The 26,799-nt window shown below is 41.6% G+C and overlaps 1 protein-coding gene across 1 annotated transcript; it reads right to left on the minus strand.

Moving 5' to 3' along the window:
• Positions 1-1,645: 1,645 nt before the first annotated feature.
• Positions 1,646-25,783, minus strand: ehd4 (EH-domain containing 4). Its single transcript, XM_077621248.1, has 8 exons — positions 25,333-25,783; positions 19,136-19,312; positions 16,107-16,204; positions 11,623-11,789; positions 11,415-11,548; positions 11,236-11,347; positions 8,794-8,958; positions 1,646-4,161 (listed from the first exon to the last, which is right to left on the minus strand). The coding sequence occupies exons 1-8, from the start codon at positions 25,560-25,562 to the stop codon at positions 3,604-3,606; spliced, it is 1,641 nt and encodes a 546-aa protein (XP_077477374.1). The 5' UTR covers positions 25,563-25,783; the 3' UTR covers positions 1,646-3,603.
• Between the last annotated feature and the right edge of the window lie 1,016 nt (positions 25,784-26,799).

A 26,799-nucleotide genomic window follows, 5' to 3' on the forward strand; every position in this document is an offset into this window, starting at 1 on the left:
AGCACTTTACGGGAGATAAGTTCCAACAGGCACATCAGAACCATACGCGCTCTTGAGCTCTGTGTACAAATCCGTCAGATCAGCCTTCTCCTGTACACACACGTACAGTTTAATGTCATCCAAGGCTTTGAGCTACACTTGAACATGTTGACAATTAGTTTGACATATTTTGACATTTCCTTTCAAAATAAAATGTGGGATGTTTCCAAATGGAAGGTGACAGGTTATCCTACGAGAGAAGTCCTCGGCCAGACTTCCTGCAACTGTTGCACAACTTCCTGTTGGCACGCGCAGAGAGGCTAAATGTGTCTCCAAGGCTTTGAGTTGACATTTTTGATGAATTTCAACACTCCAATAAATTTTTACCGGTTAAATTAACTTAGCTGTGTGTGTTAGTGGGAGGACTAAAAGGGATCATGGGAGCTAGAGCCTATCCAGCTGACTTGGGCCAAAAGGAAGACTACACCCTAAGTCAGGGGTGGGCAAACTATTCCACAAAGGGCCGCAGGTTTTCATTCCAACCCATAAAGAGGACACCTTTTCACAAATCTGGTGTCCTACAAGTGCAATCAGTGAATTGCAGTCAGGTGTTTCTTGTTTTCTGCAGAAATCTCATTGGTCAAAGTGTTTGTGCTGGATCGGTTGGAACAAAAACCTGCACCCACGGGGGCCCTCGACCGGTTTGCCCACCCTTGCCCTAAATGCTAGTCAATCGTACACACCAAGACAGATCACATTACCAAAGAGTGGGAATTGAATCCACGTTGGCTGCACTCAAGTCAGGTAAAAGAACCACTGCATTGGGTATTTTTTTGAAGTAATAATTTCAGTTGTTTTTCATGGTTTGGTTACTTCTATTATTTTACTGCAACTTTCGGCATTCACTTTGTAATACTTTGTTCTTTACATTTTTCATTTGTTGTCAGATGTCAGATTGTCAGCATCTACAACTAAGTGCAAACCGAGTGTCTTGCGCACATGTGAGTCCTTTGAATCAATTTACAGCACATTTACCATCTCCTGACCATAACACTACACAGTCCTGACTGTTAAAGTTCACGTAGACAATCAATCCAATTTGGACAGTAGTGGTTGGCGCATCGGCCTCACAGTTCTGGGGTCCTGGGTTCAAATCCAGGTCACGTCCACCTCTGTGGAGTTTACATGTTCTCCCCGGGCCTGCATGGGTTTCTTCCAGGTACTGCGGTTTCCTCCCACATTCCAAAAACATGCATGGTAGGCTGATTGGACACTCTATATTGCCCCTAGGTATGGGGGTGAGTGTGTATGGTCGTCCGTCTCCTTGTGCCCTGCGATCGGCTGGCGACCAATTCCGGGTGTCCCCTGCCTCTGGCTTGGAGTCAGCTGGAATAGGCTCTAGCACCCCCCACGACCCTAATGAGGATAAAGCGGTTCTGAAAATGAGAGATGTATATTGTGAGCCACCTGATGGAGTGGTTCACTCGCCAGACTTTGGTGCGGGCAAGCGCAGTATCAATTCCCACACCTGGCAGTATGATTGAGTGCAAATGTTCATCCGTCTCTCTGTGTGGCCTACATCTGACTGGCGACCAGTCTAGGGTGTATTCTGCCTTTCACCCGAAGGCAAACCATATGAGGATGCGCGGTATGGAAGATGAATGAATGACATTAATTGAAGTTATTTAAGTGTATGTATCACAACTGATCAACCACTCAGAAGGCAGAAAAATATCATCATGTGGTCTGTCGATATAATGAGGACCAATTTAAATTGCCATTGGTTAAATGAAAGAATCAGTATCATTGCAAATATAGAATAACTGAATCATGATTGTGAAGATTAGGTTGACATAGCAACAGATATTCTAGAATCTGATTGACCTTAAACAAAGTGCAGCAAATCGAAACATGACATAATGGATAGAATTACATGAAAATCATACATATTATTTGACGTAATAATGTGTATGATTGCACAAGAAAGGAGTCATAAGATAAGATAAATTTGATTTTTGTAAACTGCTTTTAAATCTCTTTCCGCAAAGCTTTTATTGTGAAAAGGGGCGCAGAAGAGGAAGGCACACACTTAAAGAATGCACTTTCTCAAAGACCATTCCTCAAAGACCACAAAGAGGTTTTTGTGATCTTTTCATGAGAAAAAAACTAGCACAATATGAAGAACAAGTAAAACTAAGAGGAAAAAGAGTAGGAGGAAGAAGAACAATAACAAAAAAGAAAACACGAAGACAAGGAAAAAGAACAGTCACAAGAGCTAGATAAATGTTGGGGTTATTCTGGATAATATTATAGATGTATGCATTTTAATTACTTTTGTATAAGAGTGTCTTTAATTTGAGACTGGGGCAAACTCGAGGTCACCCTGCTGGCTCTAGCTTGTTGACGTAACACCTCACCCTCTAAGGACTGTTTACTGGGAGATACACCTCGCAACCCAGACACCCATATGCAAGTTCGCAATGAAGATCTGCGAAGGACTCATAAATTGCTTTGACTGGGACGCCGGCAGTTTACCTTATAAAGAAATTATTATGCTTATACTTCAAATTCTTACGCAGGTGTTTTGGTTTCGATCTAATATGAGCAGTTGTTTTTTGACCTTAATGGTGTTATTCGGTTAGCTTATGCAATTGTTTTGAATCAGATTACATTAAATGTTTTGAGTATGTTGCGACTAAATGGAGAGAAGAGTATGCCGCTCTTCAGAATACTCTTGAACGAAGGCGAGTTATGAGTGATTCTCCTTGCAAGTTGTAACCAGTGTATGTTTAAAGATGTCTTTCTGTTTGATTAAATTCTATTAATAATGAATCAATCAATAAACATGAACAGCAACGAGACAGGAAAAGGAGAAGAAAAATTGAAAACAAAGAAGCCTTGAAGATGAAGAGCAAAAGTCAGAAGAACAGGAAATAACAACAAGAAGAACAAGATGAACAAAATGAAGGAAAAAGAAGAAAATTTGGTATAAGAAAATGAAGAGCAAGAACCAGAAGAAAAAAAAAACAGGAACAACCAAAAAGACAAAGAATATGAAGAACAACTTGGACAATGAGGCAAAAGGGATATTTGGAGAACCACGGCTTTGGTCCGAGCACAGGGAAAACAGCGAATAAGCGTGTTTTTAGTGAATCATGAAGAACGGGTTCATCCCAAAAACTTTCTGCGTGAATAGCATATATGATAACAGAAGCATATTCCTGCCAAACCAAAAAAAGGTTCATATGTTTTTACCTAATAGTAACAGGTAAATCCTTACGAAATATGTGAAATTGTGATAATGTATCATATAAAAACAATTCCTGTATGATTTGGCAGTCATATTGTGTGTCCACTTTTTTTTAATCTTCCATTCCACTTATCCTCACAAGGCTAATGGGGTTGTTGGAGCCCATCCCAGCCAACTACAGGCACCAGGTGAGGGACATCCTGAATCGGTGGCTAGCCAATCATAGGGCACATTGAGAAGAGGATTTCAAGTTTGTCTTCAATTCTGAAAAAAAAAATGGTATGTAAAAATGTCATACCGGTCTATTTTTTAGTTTGGCAGCAATATGATTCAATAGCAAATAAAAGCAGGTGCGTTAGGGATATTTAGTTTTTTCAGTCTTCGGTGTGGTTGTAGAGGGCATCAGCGTCACGGTGCTTGCGGTGGGAAGGGGGCACCAGGTGCAGTGGAAGCTCGCCAGGTAGCTCATAGCCTTCCAACTTAACCTTGATGAGGTGCTGAGCCAGTGCGAATTCCTCATCGTCCAGACTGCCATCCTGGTCACAGTCAGCCAGCTTCCATATCTTTCCCAGCACAGTATTTGGCAGACGCGAGTTCATCATCTCTTTCTTAGCGTTGACGCCGCTGATCTTGCCGTTGACCGGCATGAGCGTGTAGAAGATCTCATCGTAGCGATGCTTGTCCCGACTCACGATCCAGTCCTCGGCATCGGCTCCGGCGCTAATGCCCTCCCCATAGCCGCGGCCAAAGGGCCCCTCCTGGGAGCCCTCGAAGGCACCACCCGACACCATGGCCGGCGGCGCTTTGGACTCCTCCTCGCGGATCATTGCCATCAAACCGGAAATCTTGGAAGAAAGCATTTTGTCCACCGATTCAATCAGTTTCATCTTCAGAGAGGGGAACTTGCTGAAGTCGTAATGCTGTAGCATGTCCTGGCAAAAAAAAATCAAATTTGTGAAAGCCTTTACAAAATTAATTAATTTCAGAACTTGTTTCGTAACTTGTATTTTTTGTAAGCAGAGCAGTACTTTATATGTAAATTCTGTAATTCGTTCCACAGTCCTCAAAAAAAGCTACCAACTAAACCCTTTAAAAATGAACAAAGTGACCCAATTTTGTATGAAAGATGTAAGAAACACACAAAAATGAGGGAAATGATGCGAAAATGATTTATTAACGTATTAAAATGAATAACAAGCAACATGCAAAAACATTTTCTATTCATGCATGAGTACAGTGCAGTCTAAGGTGGAAGCGAACATTAGCACATAAACACATCTAAACAACTTCAAATTATGAATTCAAAACAACTTAGCATTAAATAGAACTCCAAATGAGTAGCAGTTTCTCAATCTTGTCGTTCAGTACAGAGAGGCCTTGCCAATGAGTCGTCGTATTTAAAGCTTCCTTCTGCTTCAATACCGTAGCGATGCTAGGTGGATTACGGCCGGCTTGTATTGCCTTGCAGTAACAGTCAACCTGCACGCTACTTTCTTATCTTCTGTTTTTCTTCAATGGATAACCAGGCCCGCTTATTTCATTCGGACCAATAATGTTATATAGGTGACGACAAACAGCAGTCAAATAAGAGTTACTGTTTTTGGGCTTCAATAGGCAGTTAGCGGAGTGCCAAGCAGTGCACGGACAATTTCAAAATAAAATAACTGACACAGGAAATGTATTTACGTTTTGGGGGATGTTGTAACTTGGATCTTGTTGTCCGACCACAGTCCCAGAAAAAGATGAAAAAGTACCCAAAAGAGGTTTTTGGTCAGATGGTTGTTGTCAAACTCTGCCAAAGGCCGGAACCCCATTTCTGGCTGGCTCTGGTGTCCGCCCAGAGCGTGCCATTACAGTAATCCCTCGATTATTGTGGTCAATGTAGACCAGACATGGCCGCGATAAACGAAAAACCGCAAAGTAGGGTCACCCATATTTAAAAAGATTTTTTTTATTTTTTTATTTTTTACTTCAGTGCTTAGTCCTAGTAGCAAGCGGAGGCCAGGGGAGTGGCTTCCGCTTGTGAGTTTCAACATGGATATTCACATTTTTATGAACCCAGCTTTTATAAACTTACAAAAAAAATGTAATTAAGAAAAAAAATTCCCCCAGAAAAAAAAACGCGATGTAGTGAAGCCGTGATAGTTGAGGCCGTGATAATTGAGAGATTACTGTATTGGGTCAGCCTGGTGGCGTACTTCCTTTTGGAGCTGGTGGCGTCTATCCCTCACAGGCTGAGATCAATTCTAGCATGATGGAGACGCAGCTAACTTCTAGTTAATGGAGCCCAGCGAGGTGTTGGGAGATAACCAATGGGAAAGCAACTCCACCATAACAATTTTAAACAAAAATACCAGTTACAGGAAGTGTATTTACATTTTGGGGCATGTTTGATTCTGTAACTTAGATTTTTATCTTGGGACAAAATGCTTCCTATTGAGGCTTTTTGTAACCGGGATATTTCGTATGTACTGTATTTTCAATTATCATCAATTATTTTAGAATTTTGTTACCCGAATTTGGTATTGAAAATTTATTTTTGTTATAACTTTCTCATAAAAGTCATGATTTCCCCACAATATTTCTCGAGGTCCAACCAAAGACATACAGATTTGCATATTTTTACTTTAAAACAGAGGCCAGAAAAAAATTAACATTTTTAAATCTAATTTCTTAAGAGCTATACTGAGTAAAAATAAATGCATGCATTTTTTGTCATTTCAACACTTTTAAAGAAAAACAACTATGTAAATTCTTTCAATAACATTTTTACACTGTTGCTAATCAATGCGAGTATGCAAGCGCAAGAGAGTCAGTGTAATGTAATAAAGTGTTAGTGTCGGCGCCATTTCAACTGTGATATGCCAACGCTAAGTTCCAATTGATCAATGGAGCCCATTCCTGTCAGGAGCGGCCCGTTTGTCCTTCCTGGCTTGCCGTCAAGGCAGAGCAGCTGCAATCAATCTGGGATTACTTCCTGAGTTTGTATTTAAACACGAATGAGTTTTAGTATCGGTGTCGGATCGTCCTGCATGCTCCTGCAAACTCCTGGATGTCACTGTGTAAATTCCATTGCCATGCAGCCACTCTACCCTTCTCCTCGATACTACTTGTGTTCCTGTTTCCGGTTTGGTTTCGTTTCCGTTTTCACAAGTCCTCCTTTGTTTTGTAAGGTCCCTTCTGAGTATTAAAGTTATTGTGTTGAAGCTAACTGCCTCGTCCTCACCTGCTTCCCCACGGCTGGGGCCTAATCCATTCCCGATCGCACCACGACTCAGCGGCGCGATCATAACAATTCCAGGTAATGTCGTGAACACTGTCATGACTCCCTCGGGTGCGCAACGAGGACAGAACCCAGGATGCGAGAGCAGGAAAAAGGCGGCGAAAGTGCTGGCGCACAACACAGGATTTTAATGAAAAATAATCATACAAAACTGGGACAAAAGTTACCAAAGTAACAAACAAACGGAGAGGGCACACCCCAACGAAGAAGCAGCCGGTACTTGCAAAAAATCCCGGACAGGGAAACACGAAACAAGCGACAATTGGCAATGGTGGGATCTGAACCCACAGCCCCTGAGAGACTGTAGTCTTAATCCAGCACCTTGGACCTCTCGGCCACACTACCCACACACACCTCCACCCAAAACCCAAACACAGATATGTGCCATTGTGAGGCTCCCATTGGTAGATGGAGTAGTGGCACTGTGATGTGCCAATGTGAGGCTCCCATTGTTCAATGTAGCGGGGCTCGAGGTAATGTCACTATCACAGTGATGTGCCAACGTGAGGCTGCCATTGGTCAATGTAGCAGTGCTCGAGGTAATGTCACTAATACAGTGATGTGCCAACGCGAGGATCCCATTTTACGGTGTCGTGACGCCACTGTGATGTACCAACACGAGGCTCTCATTGGTCGATGTAGCGGTGCTAGCCTTAGTGTCGGTGCCACTGGGATGTGCTAACGCGGGGTTCCCATCTATCGATGTAGTGAAGCTCGAGGTAGTGTCGCAAACAAAGTGATGCGAGGCTCTTTCCTATTGGTGCGTTTGGTACTCAGCTCTCTCACCAGTGGGTTCCACATTATAGCTCACTAGTTAACGGAGAGCCGTATGCATCCATCAAAAGAGACATGTCTGGCTCACGAGCTATAATATATTTATTTTTTATTTGAGTAATTTATTCTTTTGGGTACTACCCTGTGTTTATGAGCACCCAAGACTACCTGGGTTTAAAGAAATGTACCGTATTTTCTCGAATATAACACGCAGATTTTTGCTATATAATTAATTCCAATAGATGGGGGTGCGTGTTATAATCAATAACTAAAATAAATTACAAATTTTCGATCGAAAAAAGCATTGTCAAACTCACTTTGACGCACGGATTTTACGTCATCTCGTAAAGCCGATCGAAAATCGGAAAGCCGAGACCACCACTGCCCCCCTCTAGCCTCGTACTCGTCTCAGTTCACCCTCTCTCAGTTCAGTTTTGGACATTGTACAAGCAACATGGCATCAAAACGAGCAAGTTATACCGCAGCGTTCAAAAGAAAAGTCATCAAAGTGGCAGAGGAATTGGGCAACAGAGAAGCTGGAAGAAAATTCGATATTAGTGAAGCTAACATCCGTGGTTGGAGGAAGAAGAAAGACTCATTATTGAAAGAAAAAGCAACAGCAAAAGCATCAGGATGTGGAAGAAAAGCAATGTTCCCAGAGTTAGAGAAAGAACTTCTTAAAACGATTGCTGAGAGAAGAGCTGCAGGGTTTGCCATTAACACAGTCGAGCTGCGTATCCTCGCCCTGAAAATCATGAAAAAAAAAACAAGGATTCCGGCTTCAAATCGTCTGCATGTTGGTGCTATAAGTTTATGCAACGGCACGACCTATCTGTAAGAAAGAGAACGTCAATTGCCCAAAGGATGCCGGAGGACTACGAACATAAACTGATGGAGTATCAGCGGTTCATAATCAAGATGAGGAAGAAGCACCACTATGCACTTCGGAATATAGGAAACGCTGATCAAACCCCACTGACTTTTGATCTGCCGAACTCACTGACTGTGGATTTTAAGGGTGTAAAGTCAGTCACCATCAAGTCTACAGGAAATGAAAAATCTTGCTTTCACAATCGTGAAACGAAGAAAAAAAGGTAAGATTTCTCATTTTCGTCAGCGGGAAATTTTAGGTGCGCACTATATTCGATTACTGCGTTTTTCCAGATGTTTTTGGCCCAAAATTACCTGCGTGTTATTTTCGAGTGCGCGTTTAATTCGAGAAAATACGGTATTCTTAATGGTCGTGAATTATTTGAGAAGTTCACAGACCACAGATGAACGATTGAACTACATCTCACCAACATTGAAGTGTTTAGTGCTGTAATAATCTAGCCTCAAAGATTTGAGATTTATAAAAAATATATATTCTATCAACATTTTAAAACATTTTTGGTAGCAACATGTGGATATCACAAGGTTTGGCCGATCACATGGTTGTGACCATCAGCACTTTCTCAAGAATTTTGGGGTGTTCTTGTCTTATTGGTTATTTTTGGTCTTTGCATACCTGCATTTTGGTGACATTGGGGAAATCTCCTGGACTGATATGGTGCTCCCTCTGCAGGATGGCATAAATTTCCGGCAGCCTCATGATAAGCTCCTCCTTTTTCTTTTCTCGCCCGAACAGTGATGGCATCTCCTTCTTCAGGTAACTGATGATGTAGGCGTGCACCTAGCACGCAATGGCAAACGGGACAAAGTTTATCTACGGGTGAGGGGTAGGAGTTGACACCAACCCAGTATTAACCAGGCAGGAATGTCCTCCCGGTGCATCGTGGGAAGGAAGGAAGGATAAAACACTTAGTGCATCATGATCCACATAGAACAGCAGCGGCTGATTGCGTCAGCCGCTCCACCGACAGGAGACAAAGTGCAGGAACACGCTGATAACGAGTCCGCTGGCATGCCGTTTGTTTTCACGGGAATATTACATGGCGCCAGCAATTGAGCCGCCAGTCTCCATCATGGAATGGAACATTGTGGGCATTCCACAAACATTTAGGGTATATTTGGTGCCGCATTCCAGTCAAGTTTAACTGGAAGGCCTGGCAGTGACTTATCACGTTTCAGTGCAACTGATGGCAAAATACATTTGGACTTGGAGGGATGCAGCAATTGGTGTATTGATATACGTACGCGCCCACGTATGCGGCAACGTACGCGCCCACGTTCAGATATTTATATACAGTAATACCTCGACATACAAGTGCCCCGACATATGAGCAATTTGAGATACGAGTAAAATTTCGAGCAAATATTTATCTTGAGATACGAGACAAATTTTGATATACGAGCATGCAGCGGATGCGAGAGGCTTCTCACAAGAACATCATGGGCACTGTCTTCCTCGTCTAATGTCTCTATGAGCACTGGGCGGAGCGTTGCATATTTTCAGTGTTTTTTTTCCATTTAGTCAGTGCGAATGGCGGAACTTGTTCGCTAATACGAGAGGAGTACTACTTCCCGGGTTGGCAAGTGGTCGTACGTTATCTTATTGTGAGGACATTTGTCTGCATCATTTTTGGAATATTTTAAAGGGAATACAAAAGCAAACAACCCTCAATAGGTTGCATCTGAAAGTCAGAGTGGAGGCGGGGCAAATAGAGCCAACCCGGGAGAAGAAAGGTATAAAAATGTAAAACAAAATTAGAATTAAGTTTAGTCTAAGGTTAGATTAAATTTATTTTTGAGTGTGTCTGCATCGTAATCCAAGTTCATTTACATTTGTTTGTTATGTTATGAGCGCATTGCCGTGCAAAAAGTCTCCCCCATTTCTCTGTCCCTCTCTCTCGCCCCTCCGCGAAATCTGTCTAATTTTAGTTCTATTAAACACATTTTAGTACTATTAAACCACTAGTTATTTGTTACTTTGTTAATAGATGGCGAATTAGAACAAATAAAAATGTTTTTTTCCAATCCAATATACAGTTTTTGGTGTTTTTTCAGAGGGTTGGAACGAATTAATTTGTTTTTAGTTCATTTCTATGGGAAACGTTCATTTGAGTTACGAGTAAATCGACATCAAATCAAAAGCCTTTATTGTCATCATACACAGCTGCATATAACGAAATTGGTGGTGCTACTCCACAAAGTGCGTTTCCCAGTAAAAAAAACCATATATAGTAATATAAAAGTATAAAAAGTCACATTCCGACATACTCAACGCATTAAGCTTGTATCTCGAGGTACCACTGTATAAATAAACAAATGTTTCCCCAATAACCCTTTAGATACCATCCATAATGGAGCCCACAGTGTGCGTGGGAACCATGTGGGAGAAACCTGGGATACAAGGGCCCATGTTAAGCCCACCTAGGCTTGTCTACATAAGGCCACTATACAACCCCCAGAGAAAATTATCTGGGGTGCTAGCTGGACACCCCAAACGCATCCCAACTACCAGGCCACACCTAAACCTTGGGGGCACCACATAAGCTTATAATATAAGTGGTACCTCGACCTACGATCAGCTCTACCCACGAGATGCTCGAGATACGATGAAAATTTCGATCGAATAATTCGCTCTAGATACGATCAAAGTTTTGAGATGCGACCAAGCCAGGTGGCCATGGCTCTGTCTTGCCACATCTCTTTCGTGTATAAAATATATCTACGAGCACGGGGCGGATATTTGCACTCCCCTCGTTTTGAAGACTGGTCCGGGTGGAGTCAACCCGTAAAATAAAAGGTAAAAAAGATTAAAACAAAATTAGAATTCAGTTTTGTGTTAAGTTACATTAAACGTATGTTTCAGTGTGTCTGTATATATTAATCCAAGTTAATTTAAATTTGTTTGTTCGGTTACGAGTGTGTTGCCGTGGATAAAGTCCCCCCGAATAGCTTCGTTCGCTCAGTTGGGAATTCACGGCAAATGTACAATAATAATAAATCGCAATTAAACAACACAGTAAAGACTTGTTGTGAATCACTGTGTCACATCCCATCTCACCTTAGCCAGCCTAGCTCGCTTGATGAGGTCGTTGAGTTTCCGCAGCGCCGCGTTCCTTGGAAGACTTTGGATGTCCCGGAAGAGATCCTGAGACTCCGCCTCAAAGAGACGCCTGAGGGTCAAAGAAAGGGTGAAGTTTCCGCTCGATTGCGTGATGGCCACGTCGCACTGGACTATACCTATTCTCCGTGTTCTGCAGAGGCTTGGCCCAGAAGGAACCCAAATAAACTCGCACCACTTCGGGTGTGTTGATCACTTTGCCCAACGACCACATAAGGGCCCCGTACACTCGCATCAGCTGCTGCGTGTCCACCTGCAATACAACAGAACCGATTGAAAACGGATAGGGGAAGGTGATAATTAGAGGGCAATGGGGAGATTGCTGACTTGATCTGCTTTGTTAAGGACCACCCTAATTTTGTCATCTTGTCCTTTGAGGGCTCGGATGGCCTCGGAGAACTCATCTGAGATGTCCAACTTGTGTGCGTCAAACAACAGAATGATTCTGTCCACTCGCTCACCAAACCAGCGCAGAACCTCAGCAAAGTCGTAACCTACGCACACGCAGCAAAGTTTTAATTTTTTGGTACTGGACTCAAAGGTTACGTTCCAGGACACAACAACAATCAAAATTTAACAATTAGTTACCAAAATATTTGCATTGCAGGCCTGGACGATTATAAAATCATCATTGTTGATCATGAAAAAGTGAGGTGGATTTGGATGAGCAGCTTAATTCACGAAAATTCTGTGTAACTAGAAAGCAGTTCCTCCAAAAAAATCCCATGTTGATGATTTAAGACATTTATTAATCCAGTTGAACTAAACACATGAAGAATCAGTCACACCGCTACAGAAATTTATTTTACTATCATCTGTTGATGAACAAAAATCCTGTACAAAGTCCAGTAAAAAAAAAAAACTGGAATTCTGGAAAAATTTAAATCACCATATAATAAAAGAAAAACACTAATGTCTATGACATTGAATTCGTTAGTCTCCATATCACGCTTTGAGGGGGAAAAAAGATTTTTGCAAAACCTACACATGTACTACTGCTGATTACTCAACTGTACATCTAATCAATCCAAAATTTCCACGTGAACATAATCATTGATTAGGTTCTAAAATGGCTGTCAATTTAGAGCTGGTTACTATGAAAATAGCTGCCAAAGAAAGACTAACTCATTAGTTAGCATTAACCACGGAGCGGCTGCAGGTAAATGATACAGTTTTACCATAAACATCCAATTCATGGAAATGGAGAGTTTCTGGTTCAAATAAACTGGACGCCTATCGCCGAGAATAGCAGCCATTGAGTAAACTGACTCATTTTGCACGGCAACGCGCTCGTAACATAACATAAACAAATTTAAATGAACTTGGATTACGATGCAGACACACTAAAAATAAATGTAATCTAACCTTACACTAAACTTAATTCTAATTTAGTTTTAAATTTTTATACCTTTCTTCTCCCGGGTCGGCTCTATTTGCCCCGCCTCCACCCTGACTTTCAGATGCTTTCAACCTATCAAGGGTTGTTTGCTTTTGTCTTCCTTTCAAAATATCCCAAATATGATGCACACAAATGTCCTCACAATAGGATAACGCACGACCACTTGCCAACTTGCCCGGGAAGTAGTACTCCTCTCGTATTAGCGAACAAGCTCCGACATTTGCAATGACTAACGGGAAAAGAAACACTGAAAAAATTCAACGCTCCACCCAGTGTTCGTAGAGACATTACACGAGGGAGTTGCGACCAGAAAGACATGCCCATGATGTTCTTATGAGCAGCCTCTCGCGTCCGCTGTATGCTCGCACAGTGGTACCTCTACATACGAGCAGCTCTACCTACGAGATGGAAAATTCCGAGCAAATAATTAGCTCTAGATACGAGAAAAATTTCGAGATGCGAGAAAGCCAGGTGGCCATGACATGAGAGGCTGGTTAACAATGTAGCGCACTGTCCTTTTTGCCGCATCTCTTTCGTGTATAAAATATATCTACGAGCACTGGGCAGAGCTTTGCATTTTCCCGTGTTTTTCCCCTGTTAGTCAATGCATAATAAAAGTGAACAACAATGGATCCAAAGCAAACAGGTGGAATAAAGAGTTGTGCAAAGAAAAGGCGAACGTTGACAATCAACATTAAGCACGAAAGAATTGAAAAATATGAGAGTGGGGTACGTGTCACAGAGCTTCCTCGTTGTCATGGATGATATCGTGTCACTTGGAAATTCCTTGGGGCTGGAGGTTAATGAGGCATATGTGAATTATCTAATCGCCGAGCACCACGAAAAACTGATGACACAAGATTTAATAGAGCTCCAGGAGAGTGAACATTTGGAGGTGTTGTGGAAACCCAGTAGCGAGGAGTAGGTGGAAGAGGGGGGGCGCCTGGCTACAAAGGATATCAAAGACATGCTAGCGAAGTGGCAAGAGTTTTCGGATTTTGTAGAAAAGAGGCACCCTGACAAGCGGTTGCGCGTTATCGTATTGTGAGGACATTTGTGCGCGTCATTTTCGGAATATTTTGAAGGGAAGGCAAAAACAAACAACTCTTGATGCGTTCCTTTTAAAAATTCCCGCTGAACGTCCGGGTGGAGTCAAACCGGAGGACAAAGGTAAAAATTTTTTTTTAAAAATTAGAATTCAGTTTTGTGTAAAGTTACATTAAACGTATGTTTGAGCGTCTGTTAATCCAAGTTAATTTAAGTGCGTATTCGTGTATTCGTTCCAATCCAATATCCTGTTTTGGGTGTTTTTTCAGAGGGTTGGAACGAATTCATTGGTTCTTAGTTCATTTCAATGGGAAACGTTCGTTTAAGATACGAGAAGATCGACATACGAGCTCAGTCCTGGAACGAATTAAGCTCGTGTGTAGAGGTACCACTGTATAATCAAAATTTGTCTTGTATCTCAAGATAAATCTTTGCTCGTAATTTTACTTGTATCTCAAATTGCTTGTATGTCGGGCACTCGTATGTCGAGGTATTACTGTAATCCCTTGAATATTGCGGTTAATGTAGGCCAGACATGGCAGCGATAATCGAAAAATCGCGAAGTAAGGTCACCCTTATTATAACTAACTTTTTGTTTCCCTTCAGTGCTGAGTCCTAGTAGCAAGAGTGGCTTCTGCTCATGAGTTTCAGCATGGATTTTTACATTTTTATGAATTTGAAAAAATAAATAACCAAGTTTGCTCATTAATAGCAGAAAAAAAGTCGCAATAATCGAGGGAAGACTGTAATCCCCAGGTTTTCTGTTTGTTATCAATAAATGAACAGTGTGACAAAGACAACACTCTCCGGTGTCAGGTTTCATCAGTGTTTAACTTCAGAAAGCCTGTTGTTGACTTCAAAGTTTCCATTTCCTCTTCTTAAGAAATGCTTGTAGTCAAAAATCCTGCTTCCCCTTTCCAACGACAGTGACACAAAAACATGCGGCAAATATCCTCACGTATTGACTCAAGAAAAACACATGCACTTTCATTCATTGTTTGTTGCTCCAGAAACACATCCTGGTGCCGACAGGACCTGCAGGCAGAGCTCGCCAATTGAAAGGCGTGGATCAAATTTCACTTGCTTGATTTTGCAATGTCATCACTCAGCTTGACTTTGTAATCGTGAGAATCGACTACATTCATGTCATTTTGTAATTCAATTTCTAGCAAACTGAACGTTTCCAGATGACTTGAATGCCTCGCCCCCATGACTCCACCCATCTTGCTGAAGCTTTAAACTGATGATGTCATTACGCAGCAGAGCACCAAAAAGCCACTCGGTTTGGACTCAATAGCGTCTTTCAGGCAATGAGAATATCGAAGAGACCGACCGGTGTGTCTAAAAGCACACCAGTGAATGATTCTCTTTCATTGGTATTGATTTGAATTCTTCCAGTTTAAATGAATTGAACATTTAACACCATCAATGGCAGTCAATGCCCTAATTGTTTAATTCTCTAGGTCAGTGTTTCCCAACCTTTTTTGAGCTACAGCACACTTTTTGCATTGAAAAAATCTCAAGGGACCCCACCATTTGAAAATCTTTTAATTTAAAACTATGTCGCCTATATTAACAATAGTCATTCTCATCAAAGTTTTACCAGCAGGAATCACATAAACCTCACATAAATTATTCCCAAATCTAATTTTTCACACTGACCTAATGTCACCAAAAGTTGATGTCTGGGGACCCGGAACAACTTTCGGTTCGAGTGATGTAAAAATAAGTCATGTAATGTTTTTAATCGCATAACTTTATGACTTTTCTCCAAATATTACTCAAATCTCCGATTACGCAAAAAAATGCTGTGCTCACACAGACTGTCGCCAAAAGTTGATGCCCAAGAAACCAAACAACTTCCAGTTTATGTTAGATAAAAATAAGCAACAAAATGACTTTCACAATTTGAATCTTGTAATAGTATAATCTATAATTTAACAATCATCATATTTTGATTTGAACCTTGTAACAGTTCAATTTTAATCTCATTATTAATATATTCATATTAATTTTTCTCTCTGAATATTACATTGTATGACTTCTTGTTTCCCGCGGGAGACCTGACAATTGCACAGTGGATGGGGAACACTGCTCTAGGTTAGGTATTCAAAATAATAGGTACATTTTTTTTGTTTACCTGTGTATTGCAGTTATACATATATAAATCCATACATATAAAATGTATAATCAAATTAGAAATATTACATAAAATAAACTCAGGAATATTTCCTTCATTAATTGTCAATTAAAAAATGATCAACAAAAAAATGATTTGCCAAAATGATAATAAATTATTAAAATAATAATGCATATAATTAATACTCATATATATACTACTCATGGTATAGATAAAACTACAAACCTCTGCTGATACGCTGCTTCTCTCCGGAGAGAATCCCAGGTGTGTCAATGATGCTTATGCTTTGAAGAACCTGATTAGGCATCTGCGAGCAGATAAACCTAAATACACATGCAAATCAATGGTGAGGTTTTTTTTTTAATCAGCTCATCCAACAGGCGACTAACTAGTGGCAATTTCATCTCATTTTTCTGATCCGCTTTATCCTCACTAGGGTCCCGGGGGGTGCTGGAGCCTATCCCAGCTGACTTCGGGCCAGAGACCGGGGGACACCCTGAATTGGTGGCCAGCCAATCGCAGGGCATAAGGAGACAAACAACCATTCACGCTCACACTCACCTAGGGGCAATTCAGAGTGTCCAATCAGCCTACCACGCATGTCTTTGGAATGTGGGAAGAAACTCCACACAGGTGGACCGACCTGGATTTGAACCCAGTTCTCCCACTGTGAGGCCGCCCCGTATCAATTTGTTGACCTCAAATTTGAGTCCTCAGTGGGTCTTTCTTAGTGTTGGCACTTAAAGTACCTATTGAATACTTCATCAAGTGACTTTAAAGCAGGGGTGGGAAACCTATTCCACAAAGAGCTGCAGTGGGTGCGGGTTTTCATTCCAACCCATAGAGAGGGCACCTTTTCACCAATCTGGTGTCCTACAAGTACAATCAGGGGATTGCAGTCAGGTGCTTTTTGTTTTTTGCAGAAATCTCATTGGTTAAACAGTCTGTGCTGGATCGGTTGGAACAAAAACCTGCACCCATATGGGCCCTCGAGGACTGGTTTGCCCACCCCTGCCCTAAATGCTAGGGGGGTTGTGTTTAATGTTATATGTATAGATAATAAAGATATTAGTTTTAAACAAACAGTTAATAAGATGGACGTTTCATTGTTTTTTAATTTGAATGATGACGTCAGTGCATCCATACCATTAAGTTCACCATGTGTCACTGTTGTGATGTCATAACTAGAATTGCTGAAAAAGTGGGTGTTCCCTGATGCCAAATTCACACCTGCAAAATTACATTATTGGAGACATTTTCTGTTTTTGACAAGTGACCATTTCTAAGGACCTTTAATTTATAATTGTGATCATTGAGAACTGGCGTCCACTTCTATCAAATGTTAATATTGCGGCCTTCATGGCCCAAAATATGATGTCCACATATGTGGACGCCAGGGCGTTATGAATTTTTTTTTTTTAAACAGAATATCTAGTACTCAGTTGGCAATCAGTTATGTCCATTTTCTCTTGAGCACAATTTCATACCTTTCGGGAAGCAGTTGTGGGTTAAACAAAAGAAAAGAAAGCTGAAAATTATGACCTCCTGCTCAACTCACATGGCGACCATAAATCATGTGGCAGTCGAGTGGCAGGCGGGAAAAAACAAGAGTTTGCTGCCGCTGCATGTGACGCACAAACGCTTCCCCCAGGAACAATCGTTACAATAGCTCTTATTTTTGGGGTCGGTGTCTAGAGGGGAGCTCTCTGGTACAAGATAGGTGAAGGAACGCCCAGATTTCCGGGACAAATATTTCTGGATGTAGGAAACGCAGTTCAGACTTAAGCTGTCAGCTAAATTTAAAATCCTGGAATGTGCACAGTGAAATGTGAGGATGCACAGTGATGATGTCCCTTCCTTTGCGTATAGTCGATAATTTATTTCGATAGTCGATTTACCAATTATTTGTGCAACTATTCAAATCTTTGACTCATATATGAATCACAGAAGTAATTTTCTATAATTTTACTGGGAGCTTTCCATTTTAGCTTGAAATGTGCAGTGAAACTAACAAACGCCAAAAGGAGTAGGAATGTTATGCAAGTCTAGCATTGTTTAAAAACAAATGACGCATATGTTTGCATTCATCAAGGACAATAGCGATCGGACATTTTTTCTTTTTTTAATTAAAATGGAAAATGTTTGAAATGCAATTAAAACGATTTTAAAATACAGTAATACCTTGACATACGAGGAAATTGAGATATGAATAAAATTCTGAGCAAATATTTACCTTGAGATACGAGAAAGTTTGGGATACGCGAGAGGCTGCTTATGATTTCTGCGCACAGTCTTTCACACCGCATCTCCCTCGTGCAAAGATCTCTACGAGCACTGGGCGGAGCGTTTCAATGGGAAACGTTGCTTTGAGATACGAGTAAATCGACATACGAGCTCAGCATTAAGCTCATATCTCAAGGTATGATTGTACTTGTCAATTAATTTGATTAATTCATTGATTAGGGGAATCATCACGGTACACGGTCGATTGGTCGCCGGTCTTTTGGTCGCCAATCTTTTGGTCGTCCGGAATGTTATTGATAATTACCATTTAAATTGTTGCTCAAATTCCCTAAATACAAACTGCGAATTACTATTTAGTCATACTTAATGCCCTATTAATTATTAGGCTAAAGAAAAGCTCCAAATTTCCCGGACTTTTATTGTTTTTTGTTGGAGAACTTGTTAAAACCCTGACTGACGTAGCTTCTTAAAGGGACAATGCATGTACATACAAACTCTTATACACTCACACGTCGGCTCAGTGAAACTGCTCATGGCCATTGTTGGCTTTTATTGATGCGTAGACCGTGTTGTTTTACCTTGTTTTGTCGCTGGTCTTTTGGTCGTCGGTCTTTTGGTCGCCGGTCTTTTGGTCGCCGGTCTTTTGGTCGCCGGTCTTTTGGTCGCCAGTCTTTTGGTCGCCGGTCTTTTGGTCGCCCATTGTCGCGGTCCGGGCGTCCAAAAGACCGGTGACCAATCGACCGCACACAATCATCACACTTTCGTGAGCAGCCTGGGCCCACAAGTCCTTCCCTGCTGGGCTAACACTATCACAATGAACTCAACTGAATTCAAAATTTAAATTTTTCTTCAACTATTTTGTTGGGCTATCAGTACTTATATTCACCCTCACTTGGGCAGTTTTTTCTGTCCTCTGATTGACGAGTCTCAACAAAACTAGTCTTTAACAACTACTGTGCATACACAGATTGCCTCGTTATAGTGTTGCAAATGCTCGACACGTTGCTTACCTGTTGAGGAATGAATTTCCGAAAGCATTGAGCTTCCGGAAGGGCTTTTTGGGGTCCACCACCAGGGCATTGCCAGGGACGACACCTTCACTGTCACCATACATCACCGCAATAAAGCCATCAGTAGTGGGCTCGGGTCCAATCCGCATGCCCGGAAAGTCTTGTTCCAGAAGATACCTGCCAAAAGAGAAACTTCCTGTCAGCATAATACAGTGGTACCTCTACTTACAAAATTAATTAGTTCCAGAACTTGTTTCCTCACTTGGATTTTTCATAAAGAGTAGTATTTTATATGCAAATTCTCTAACAGCCCTCATAAAAACCACCGACTAAAACCTTGAAAAATGATCCAAGTGTCCCAATTTTGTACGAAAAAGACATGGAAAACATGCAAAATGAGAGAAAATGATAAGAGAATGATTTATTAATGTATTAAAATGAAGGACAAGCATGCAAAAACATTTTCTATTCGTGTTCGTTCATAAGTGTAAGGAGGAAGCTAAAGTTAGGAAACAGAAAGTCAATATGAATCCCGGCTTCCACCACTTCAACTTCCTGCCCTCTGGAAGGCGCTACAGAGTCATAACAGCCAGGACAAACAATACCGTTGTTAATTGTACAACGCTACATTGGATTGGATTGGATAACTTTATTCATCCCGTATTCGGGAAATTTCATTGTGACAGTAGCAAGAAAAGGCATAGTTATAAGTTAGACAGTACAGTCGCAAAGGCCGCACAACAACAAAGCAAAAGCACAAAGTACAAAGCAAATCAAAGTCAATGGGATCATTAAGAATCACCAAATCATTAAGACAGAAAAGCAGCAAAAACACAAAACGAGCTACAAGTTTTGGTAGCAAAAAGGGATAGACTCAAAAAGACGTAAAGTCAATACATACAAATCTCTGCCATTGACACGCAAACATTTAGCAACATTCCTTTTCCGTAGGAGTTCACATACTTTATACATTCACTCATTCATTTTCTGAATTGCTTTATCCTCACTAGGGTCGCAGGGGGTTCTGGAGCCTGACTTCAGGATAGCGGCGAGAAAATGCAAACTCCACACAGGTAGACCGACCTGGATTCGAACCCAGGACCCCAGTACTGTGAGGTTAACATGCTAACCACTCAACCACAGGACACTTTCTTCCATACTGCTTATCCTCACAAAAGTCACAGGGATGCTATAGCCTATCCCAGCCAACTATGGGTACCAGGCGGGGGGCACCTTGGATATGTGGCCAGCCAATCGCAGGGCACAAGGAGACAGACGACCATTTACACTTACACTCATGTCTGGGTCAATTCAGAGTGATCAACTTGCCTACCATGCATGTTTTTGGGATGTGAGAGGAAACTGGAGTACCCAAAGGAAACCTACACAAGCCCAGAGAGAACATGAGATTGAACCCCCAATCTCAGAACTATGAGGCGGACGCTCTCACCACTCTGCACCGAGCCACCCCATTTAGCAGCAGTTGTCGTTATTTTACAGTAAACAGATCATTGATCACAAATTATTTTTACTACGATACTCCCAGGTATTTATCTTAACAGTCAAATAACCAATTAAGGACAACTCAAACACATAACGGTCTTGTAGGCTCAGCAAGCTTCCTTTTGGCATAATTCCTCATAATCCTTCTGATTCCCATGACTCACAGCATTCCAGCAGAACAGGGTGGGGCCTCAGTAGTGGTGTACATCCACATAATACAAAAGGACCTCACTTTCTCTGCAGCTTGGATCTGCAGATGGTGTCCTGCCAAAAAATGTTACCACATAGACACACTAACAATGTTGGGATTCCTCCGCTTAGTCCGCAAAAACATTCCACATTCTGTTCACGCTTAGTAGTTTGTTGCATTAAAAATAATGGTAAAAGTTTTCTTGTGTATACTTCTTTAAGTATTCAGTGAAAAATTATCTCCCATTCACGGCAATAGATGCCTATTCCTCTCTGACTGCGAGAGGCTGCTGACAGCGGTCATTCCTAGGGCCTTTCGAGTGACCAATCCCAATGCTTTCTACTCAAAATGGTTTGGATGTCTATCTATGAACATCCTCATTCGTGCATTTCCTCATTTGAATTAATTCCAAAGATATTCATTTACTTCAGCGGCCCGGTGGATTGAATGGTGAGCACCTCGGCCTCACAGATATGGGGTCCTGGGTTCAAATCCAGGTCGGTCCACCTGTGTGGAGTTTGCATGTTCTCCCTGGGCCTGTGTGGAGTTTCTCCGGGTACTCCGGTTTCCTCCCACATTCCTTTAAACGTGCATTCTAGAATGATTGGACACTCTAAATTGCCCCTTTGTATGGGTGAATGAGTTTGAATGGTTGTCCGTCTGGTTGTGCCCTGCGATCAGCTGGCCGCCGATACAGGGTGTACCCCCGCCGCTGGTCTGAAGTCAGCTGGGATAGGCTCCAGCACCCCCCGCAACCCTAATGAGGATAAAGTGGTTCAGAAAATCAGATGAAAGAGATGAGATATTTTTTGAAGAAAAAAAATCTTCCCAAAAATGTGTTCTGAGATAAAGTGTTCAATCTCTGGTGGCTTGCAACCTTCATATGTGGAGTTGGCATATTCATGACTGTGTGGGTTTTCTCTAGGTATACTGCGGTTTCCTCACACATCACAAAAACATGCTTGGTAAATGATTTAATGAATGAATCTGCGTACAGTTTATTTATTTCATATACACCAACCAAAAAGCTTCCAGCAATTGGTATTCCCAAACTGTGTCCTATCCAAGTACTAACAAGGCTTCACTTTCAAAATTGGACGTTTTCAGGGTAGTATGGCCGTAAGCCGACAAAACCTCCTGAATCTTACGTGTTTAAAAATCTGAAGAGCTAACGTGTAACCCATCAGGCGGTCAACCGAAGTTATAGAGATTCGCCCCTGTTTGGCAACCAGGATAGAGCATTCACAAGGTAAAATGGCTGTTTACCAACTAGTAAAAGAAACTATATTAAAGAAATGTTTCAATTAGCAGCATTAGAAAAGTGCTAAGCTTAGGGGCAGAGGTTGAGGAGGTGCTGGCAGTGCGGTTTACCCGGCCCTCAAGGAGGCCCTGTTTTTTGGCGAAGCTAGCCGATGAGGGGGTGTTCTCTCTATCTTTCCGCAGGATTTTCTGGGTTCTCCGGTTTCCTCCCACCTCACAAAAACATGCTTGGTCGATGATTTAATGAATGAATGTTTGTCCATTTTCTTTCTTTCATATACACCAACCAAAAAGCTTACAGAACCTGGGAATACAAATAATTGCTTAACTAGATGTCATACTGTCTAGCAGGCAGTCCAGGGTCTACCCTGCCCTTTGGCAGGGCCTGCAAAAAAATAATCAATTTTTGTGCTAAAAATATATCGCTTTGCGGCCCCTTCCACCTTGGCATCGCTCTGCACCCCCTACAGGTGAAGATAGACGAACCAGAGTTGCACTAAAAATTAGCTGTTTTCACATTTGACCACACTAGGGCGATAAAACGATAACAATAATTATTGTGAAATATTTTTTGTCAACAATAATTATAAAAACTTTTAATAGAAATTAGATAACTGCAATTACATCAGCCAGCCACCACAGAGAACTGGGGCGCTGTTGTGAGGTGAACGGTAGACCAACACTCAGGAGAAGAAGAGGATGATAAGGAAATGTGTTTTTAGCTTAGTTAGCAATAAAGGCTAACATGGAGCATGAACGCAAAAGGACAATAACACGCATACCTGTCAACCTCTGCCGATAACTGCCCTTATAAATGATTATGATTCCCCTTACAAACCCCCAAAAAACCTTACCAACACCCGTACGATTCCCCTTACAAACCCCCCAAAAACCTTACAAACACCCGTACGGTGTTTGTAAGGTTTTTTGGGGGTTTGTAAGGGGAATCATAATCATTTATAAGGGCAGTTATCGGCAGAGGTTGACAGGTATGTTACACGGCCAGACGTCGTGATTATGAGATGCAGGACAACACAGAGCCGGTCCACTAAAAGATACAAGTCAATTCTCCCTGGCGTTTTTTAATGCCTCATAAATACCTGTGCACAAAGAGCAGCCTTTTTGAAATTGTTATTAACTCACTGTCCTCATTTGAGGACAGCCTGTCATATTTTTCTTACTTGATATCATGGTGTTTCCCCATTTTATGTAAATATTCTGAAAACGTTGCAAAAATCTAAAACTTGTTATCTTGCGTTATTTTATTTATTTCAGATTGCACAACATATTTTGCTTTGAAGGCAAATTTATAAAAATAAAGACGCCTGTCAATTTTTTTTTCCACTGTTCTAACGTTTTTTTTAATGTTATTTCATAAAATAACTCACTGACTACTCCCTGTCCCAGTCTAAATGAATTGGGTGACTAAAATCGTCCCTAAAATATGAAGTGGTTTTGAGGTCTATTACTGTCAATGGCAGCAAAAGACTAAATCAGGCCCAGTTTACAATGTTTTGCAATGAGTCAAGCAACGGTTGTGCTTGTGTTTCAAGTGCACACATGACATTCAGAAAGCGCTGACAATAGGGGTGTCAACAACGGTAGGTCTGTCATCAAAACCAGAAATTGACACCGAGAGGTCATTGAGGACTGAAAGGAGTGTTCGAAACCTGCATGTCTGCTTGCACGTGTGCTGACAAATATGTGAAAAAGTTGCCTTGCATGAAAAAAACATGTTTTTGCAGCTGGTATAGGCTCCAGCACCTTGTGACTCTAATGAGGATAAAGCGGTTCAAAAAATGAATGAATGAATAAAAGGTCATTGAGGCCTGAAAGGAGTGTTCGAAACCCGCATGTCTGCTTGCACGTGTGCTGACAAATATGCGAAAAAGTTGACTTTCATGAAAAAAATAATGTTTTAACAGATGGGATAGGCTCCACCACCCTCCACCACCCTAATGAGGATAAAGTGGTTCGAAAATGAATGAATGAATGAATGGATAAAAGGTCATTAAGGCCTGAAAGGAGTGTTCGAAACCCACATGCCTGCTTGCACATGTACTGACAAATATGTGAAAAAGTTGCCTTGCATGAAAAAAAATGTTTTACAGCTGGGACAGGCTCCAGCACCCCCACAACCCTAATGAGAATAAAGCGGTTCAGAAAATGAATGAATGAATAAAAGGTCATTGAGGCCTGAAAGGAGTGTTCGAAGCCCGCATGTGTGCTGACAAATATGCGAAAAAGTTGACATTCATGAAAAAAAAATGTTTTTACAGCTGGGATAGGCTCCAGCACCACCGCGACCCTAATGAGCATAAAGCGGTTCAGAAAATGAATGAATGAATGAATGAATAAAAGGTCATTGAGACCCGAAAGGAGTGTTCGAAACCCGCATGTCTGCTTGCACATGTACTGACAAATATGTGAAAAAGTTGCATTGCATGAAAAAAAATGTTTTTACAGCTGGGGTAGGCTCCAGCACCCCCACAACCCTAATGAGGATAAAGCAGTTGAGAAAATGAATGAATAAAAGGTCATTGAGGCCTGAAAGGAGTGTTCGAAACCCACATGTCTGCTTGCACGTGTGCTGACAAATATGCGAAAAAGTTGACATTCATGAAAAAAAAAATGTTTTTACAGCTGGGATAGGCTCCAGCACCACCGCGACCCTAATGAGGATAAAGCGGTTCAGAAAACGAATGAATGAATGAATCAATCAATCAATCAATCAATGAATCAATGAATGAATGAATGGTCATTGAGGCCAGAAAGAAGTGTTCGAAACCTGCATGTGTGTTGACAAATATGTGAAAAAGTTGACTTTCACTGAAAAAATATGTTTTTACAGCTGGTTTGAAACTGGTCAGTGGAATCACGTGACTTCACCGCGCGCGCACACACACAAAAGCCTAATGAAAAATATCTCAATTCTGAATAACTTGCATTTGAAAAATATGTTTACGACTGGAATTAGTACAGATTTCTTAACGTGTTTGGGGCGTTCGGGGTGTGTTTGATGACCTGAAGAAGCAAGCTTGGTCATTTATTATCATTTTGTCTCGGCGAATTTGCGGAAGTCCCCGACGCTAAAGGAAATAGATTTGGAGATTTCTTGAGAGAAAACACGGGTTTGACTTTTACGACATATGATGTTGATTTGTGCCCCATTACCAAAACGACGCTGAAAAGGGGCTGACTTAAAACCGAGAATTTCCCCACGAAGTCTGTCGATCCCCCCTACCTGATGAAGGTGGTCTTCCCGGTGGAGTACTGGCCAACAAGCAACACCATGGGCTTGCTTTGGAAATCGGCCGGTTCTAAGGCAGGCGAATGGAAGTCGTGAAAAAGGTAAGTCTCCTCCAGGGGAAGCAGTTTCTTGCTGTAGAGGCTCTGAAGCCCCTCGGTGACGGTTTGGTACATCTCGCCTTCCTTGTTGCGGCCGGCCTGCTCCTGCTTCACCCAACTGAACATCACCGCACGAAGCAGGAAGACCACCAGAAGACAGAATTATAACTTCCAAAAAAAAGAAAAAAAAGAAGAAGCAAGCCGCGTGCCACGGAATACAACTTCCTTCTTCTCCGACCTTCACCCCACACTGTTTGCGGACAACTGGGACTTATTGGGCCACTTGTGCACGCGCATAAACAGTGCCGCCTCTGTCACGGCGTGCCCGCGCACGTTCTACCTGCTGGAGGGGCAACGCCCTTCTCAACCCCCATTACTCTTTAAAAAAAATCTGTTCCACTTATATAATACATGTCTGAGAGATAGATGTAATAGTTTCAAATTTTAAAAGGTGTCTTGGCGTCCCCTAGAGGACATATATTGGTACATACACACATGATTACGCATTTTAACCTCTTAAGACCCATACTCTTGCAAGGCATGTATTTTTTATTTTCTCTTTGATATTTAGGCTAATTGGGACGTGATGAGTGAAAAAACAACGAATTATCTTTTCACATGATGTCGTTTCTGAGAAAAATAATGTCCACATCATAAGTGGACGCCAGGCCCTTGTAGTCCAAAATTTAACATTGTAGTTTTGTGACAATCAAAATGTGATGTCCACACATGTGGACACCAAGTCACCGGAGGTTAAGTCTCATTCATTCATTTTTTAACCCCTTTATCCTCATTAGGGTGACGGGGGTGCTGGACCCTGTCCCACCTGACTCCGGGCCAGGGGCAGGGGACACCCTGGTATTGGTGCCCAGCCAATCGCAGAGCACAAGGAGAGAAACAACCATTCACGCTCACACTCACATCTAGGGGCAATTTAGAGTGTCCAATCAGCCTACCATGCATGTTTTTTGGAATGTGGGAGAAAACCGATGTACCTGGAGAAACCCACGCAGGCCCAGTGAGAACATGCAAACTTCCCACCGGTGGACCGACTTGGATTTAAACCCAGGCCCCCCACCTGAGGCCGACGTGCTAACCACTGAGCTGCTGGGCCGCCCACAGAACAAATTATGAATTAATTTATATTTCTTAATGGAAATGAACCACCAACTCTCCCTTTTATCAAGGATTAGTATATAAAGTCTGGCTACATATAACTGCACTCCTAACATCAATAAAACCACATAACTATAAAATGCATGCTAATCAAAACTCCAAATTCATTCATTAATGTGCATTGTGTTGCATATTAAATCCAGTTGTTTGAAATTAAAAATACCCCAATATCACAGTTTTGTTGCAA

This window comes from Stigmatopora argus, chromosome 15 (genome assembly GCF_051989625.1).
Source record: "Stigmatopora argus isolate UIUO_Sarg chromosome 15, RoL_Sarg_1.0, whole genome shotgun sequence".
NCBI classification, from domain to species: Eukaryota; Metazoa; Chordata; class Actinopteri; order Syngnathiformes; family Syngnathidae; genus Stigmatopora; species Stigmatopora argus.

What these genes read in the sequence shown, in the direction of transcription:
- ehd4 (XM_077621248.1), bottom strand. Translation starts at nt 25,562, where the DNA reads ATGTTCAGTTGGGTGAAGCAGGAGCAGGCCGGCCGCAACAAGGAAGGC. An exon ending in GAAGCAGCGTATCAGCAGAG is followed by an intron (nt 11,790 to 16,106) that starts GTTTGTAGTTTT and finishes GCGTGTGCGTAG; the next exon opens with GTTACGACTTTGCTGAGGTT. An exon ending in TCCTTAACAAAGCAGATCAA is followed by an intron (nt 11,549 to 11,622) that starts GTCAGCAATCTC and finishes GTTGTATTGCAG; the next exon opens with GTGGACACGCAGCAGCTGAT.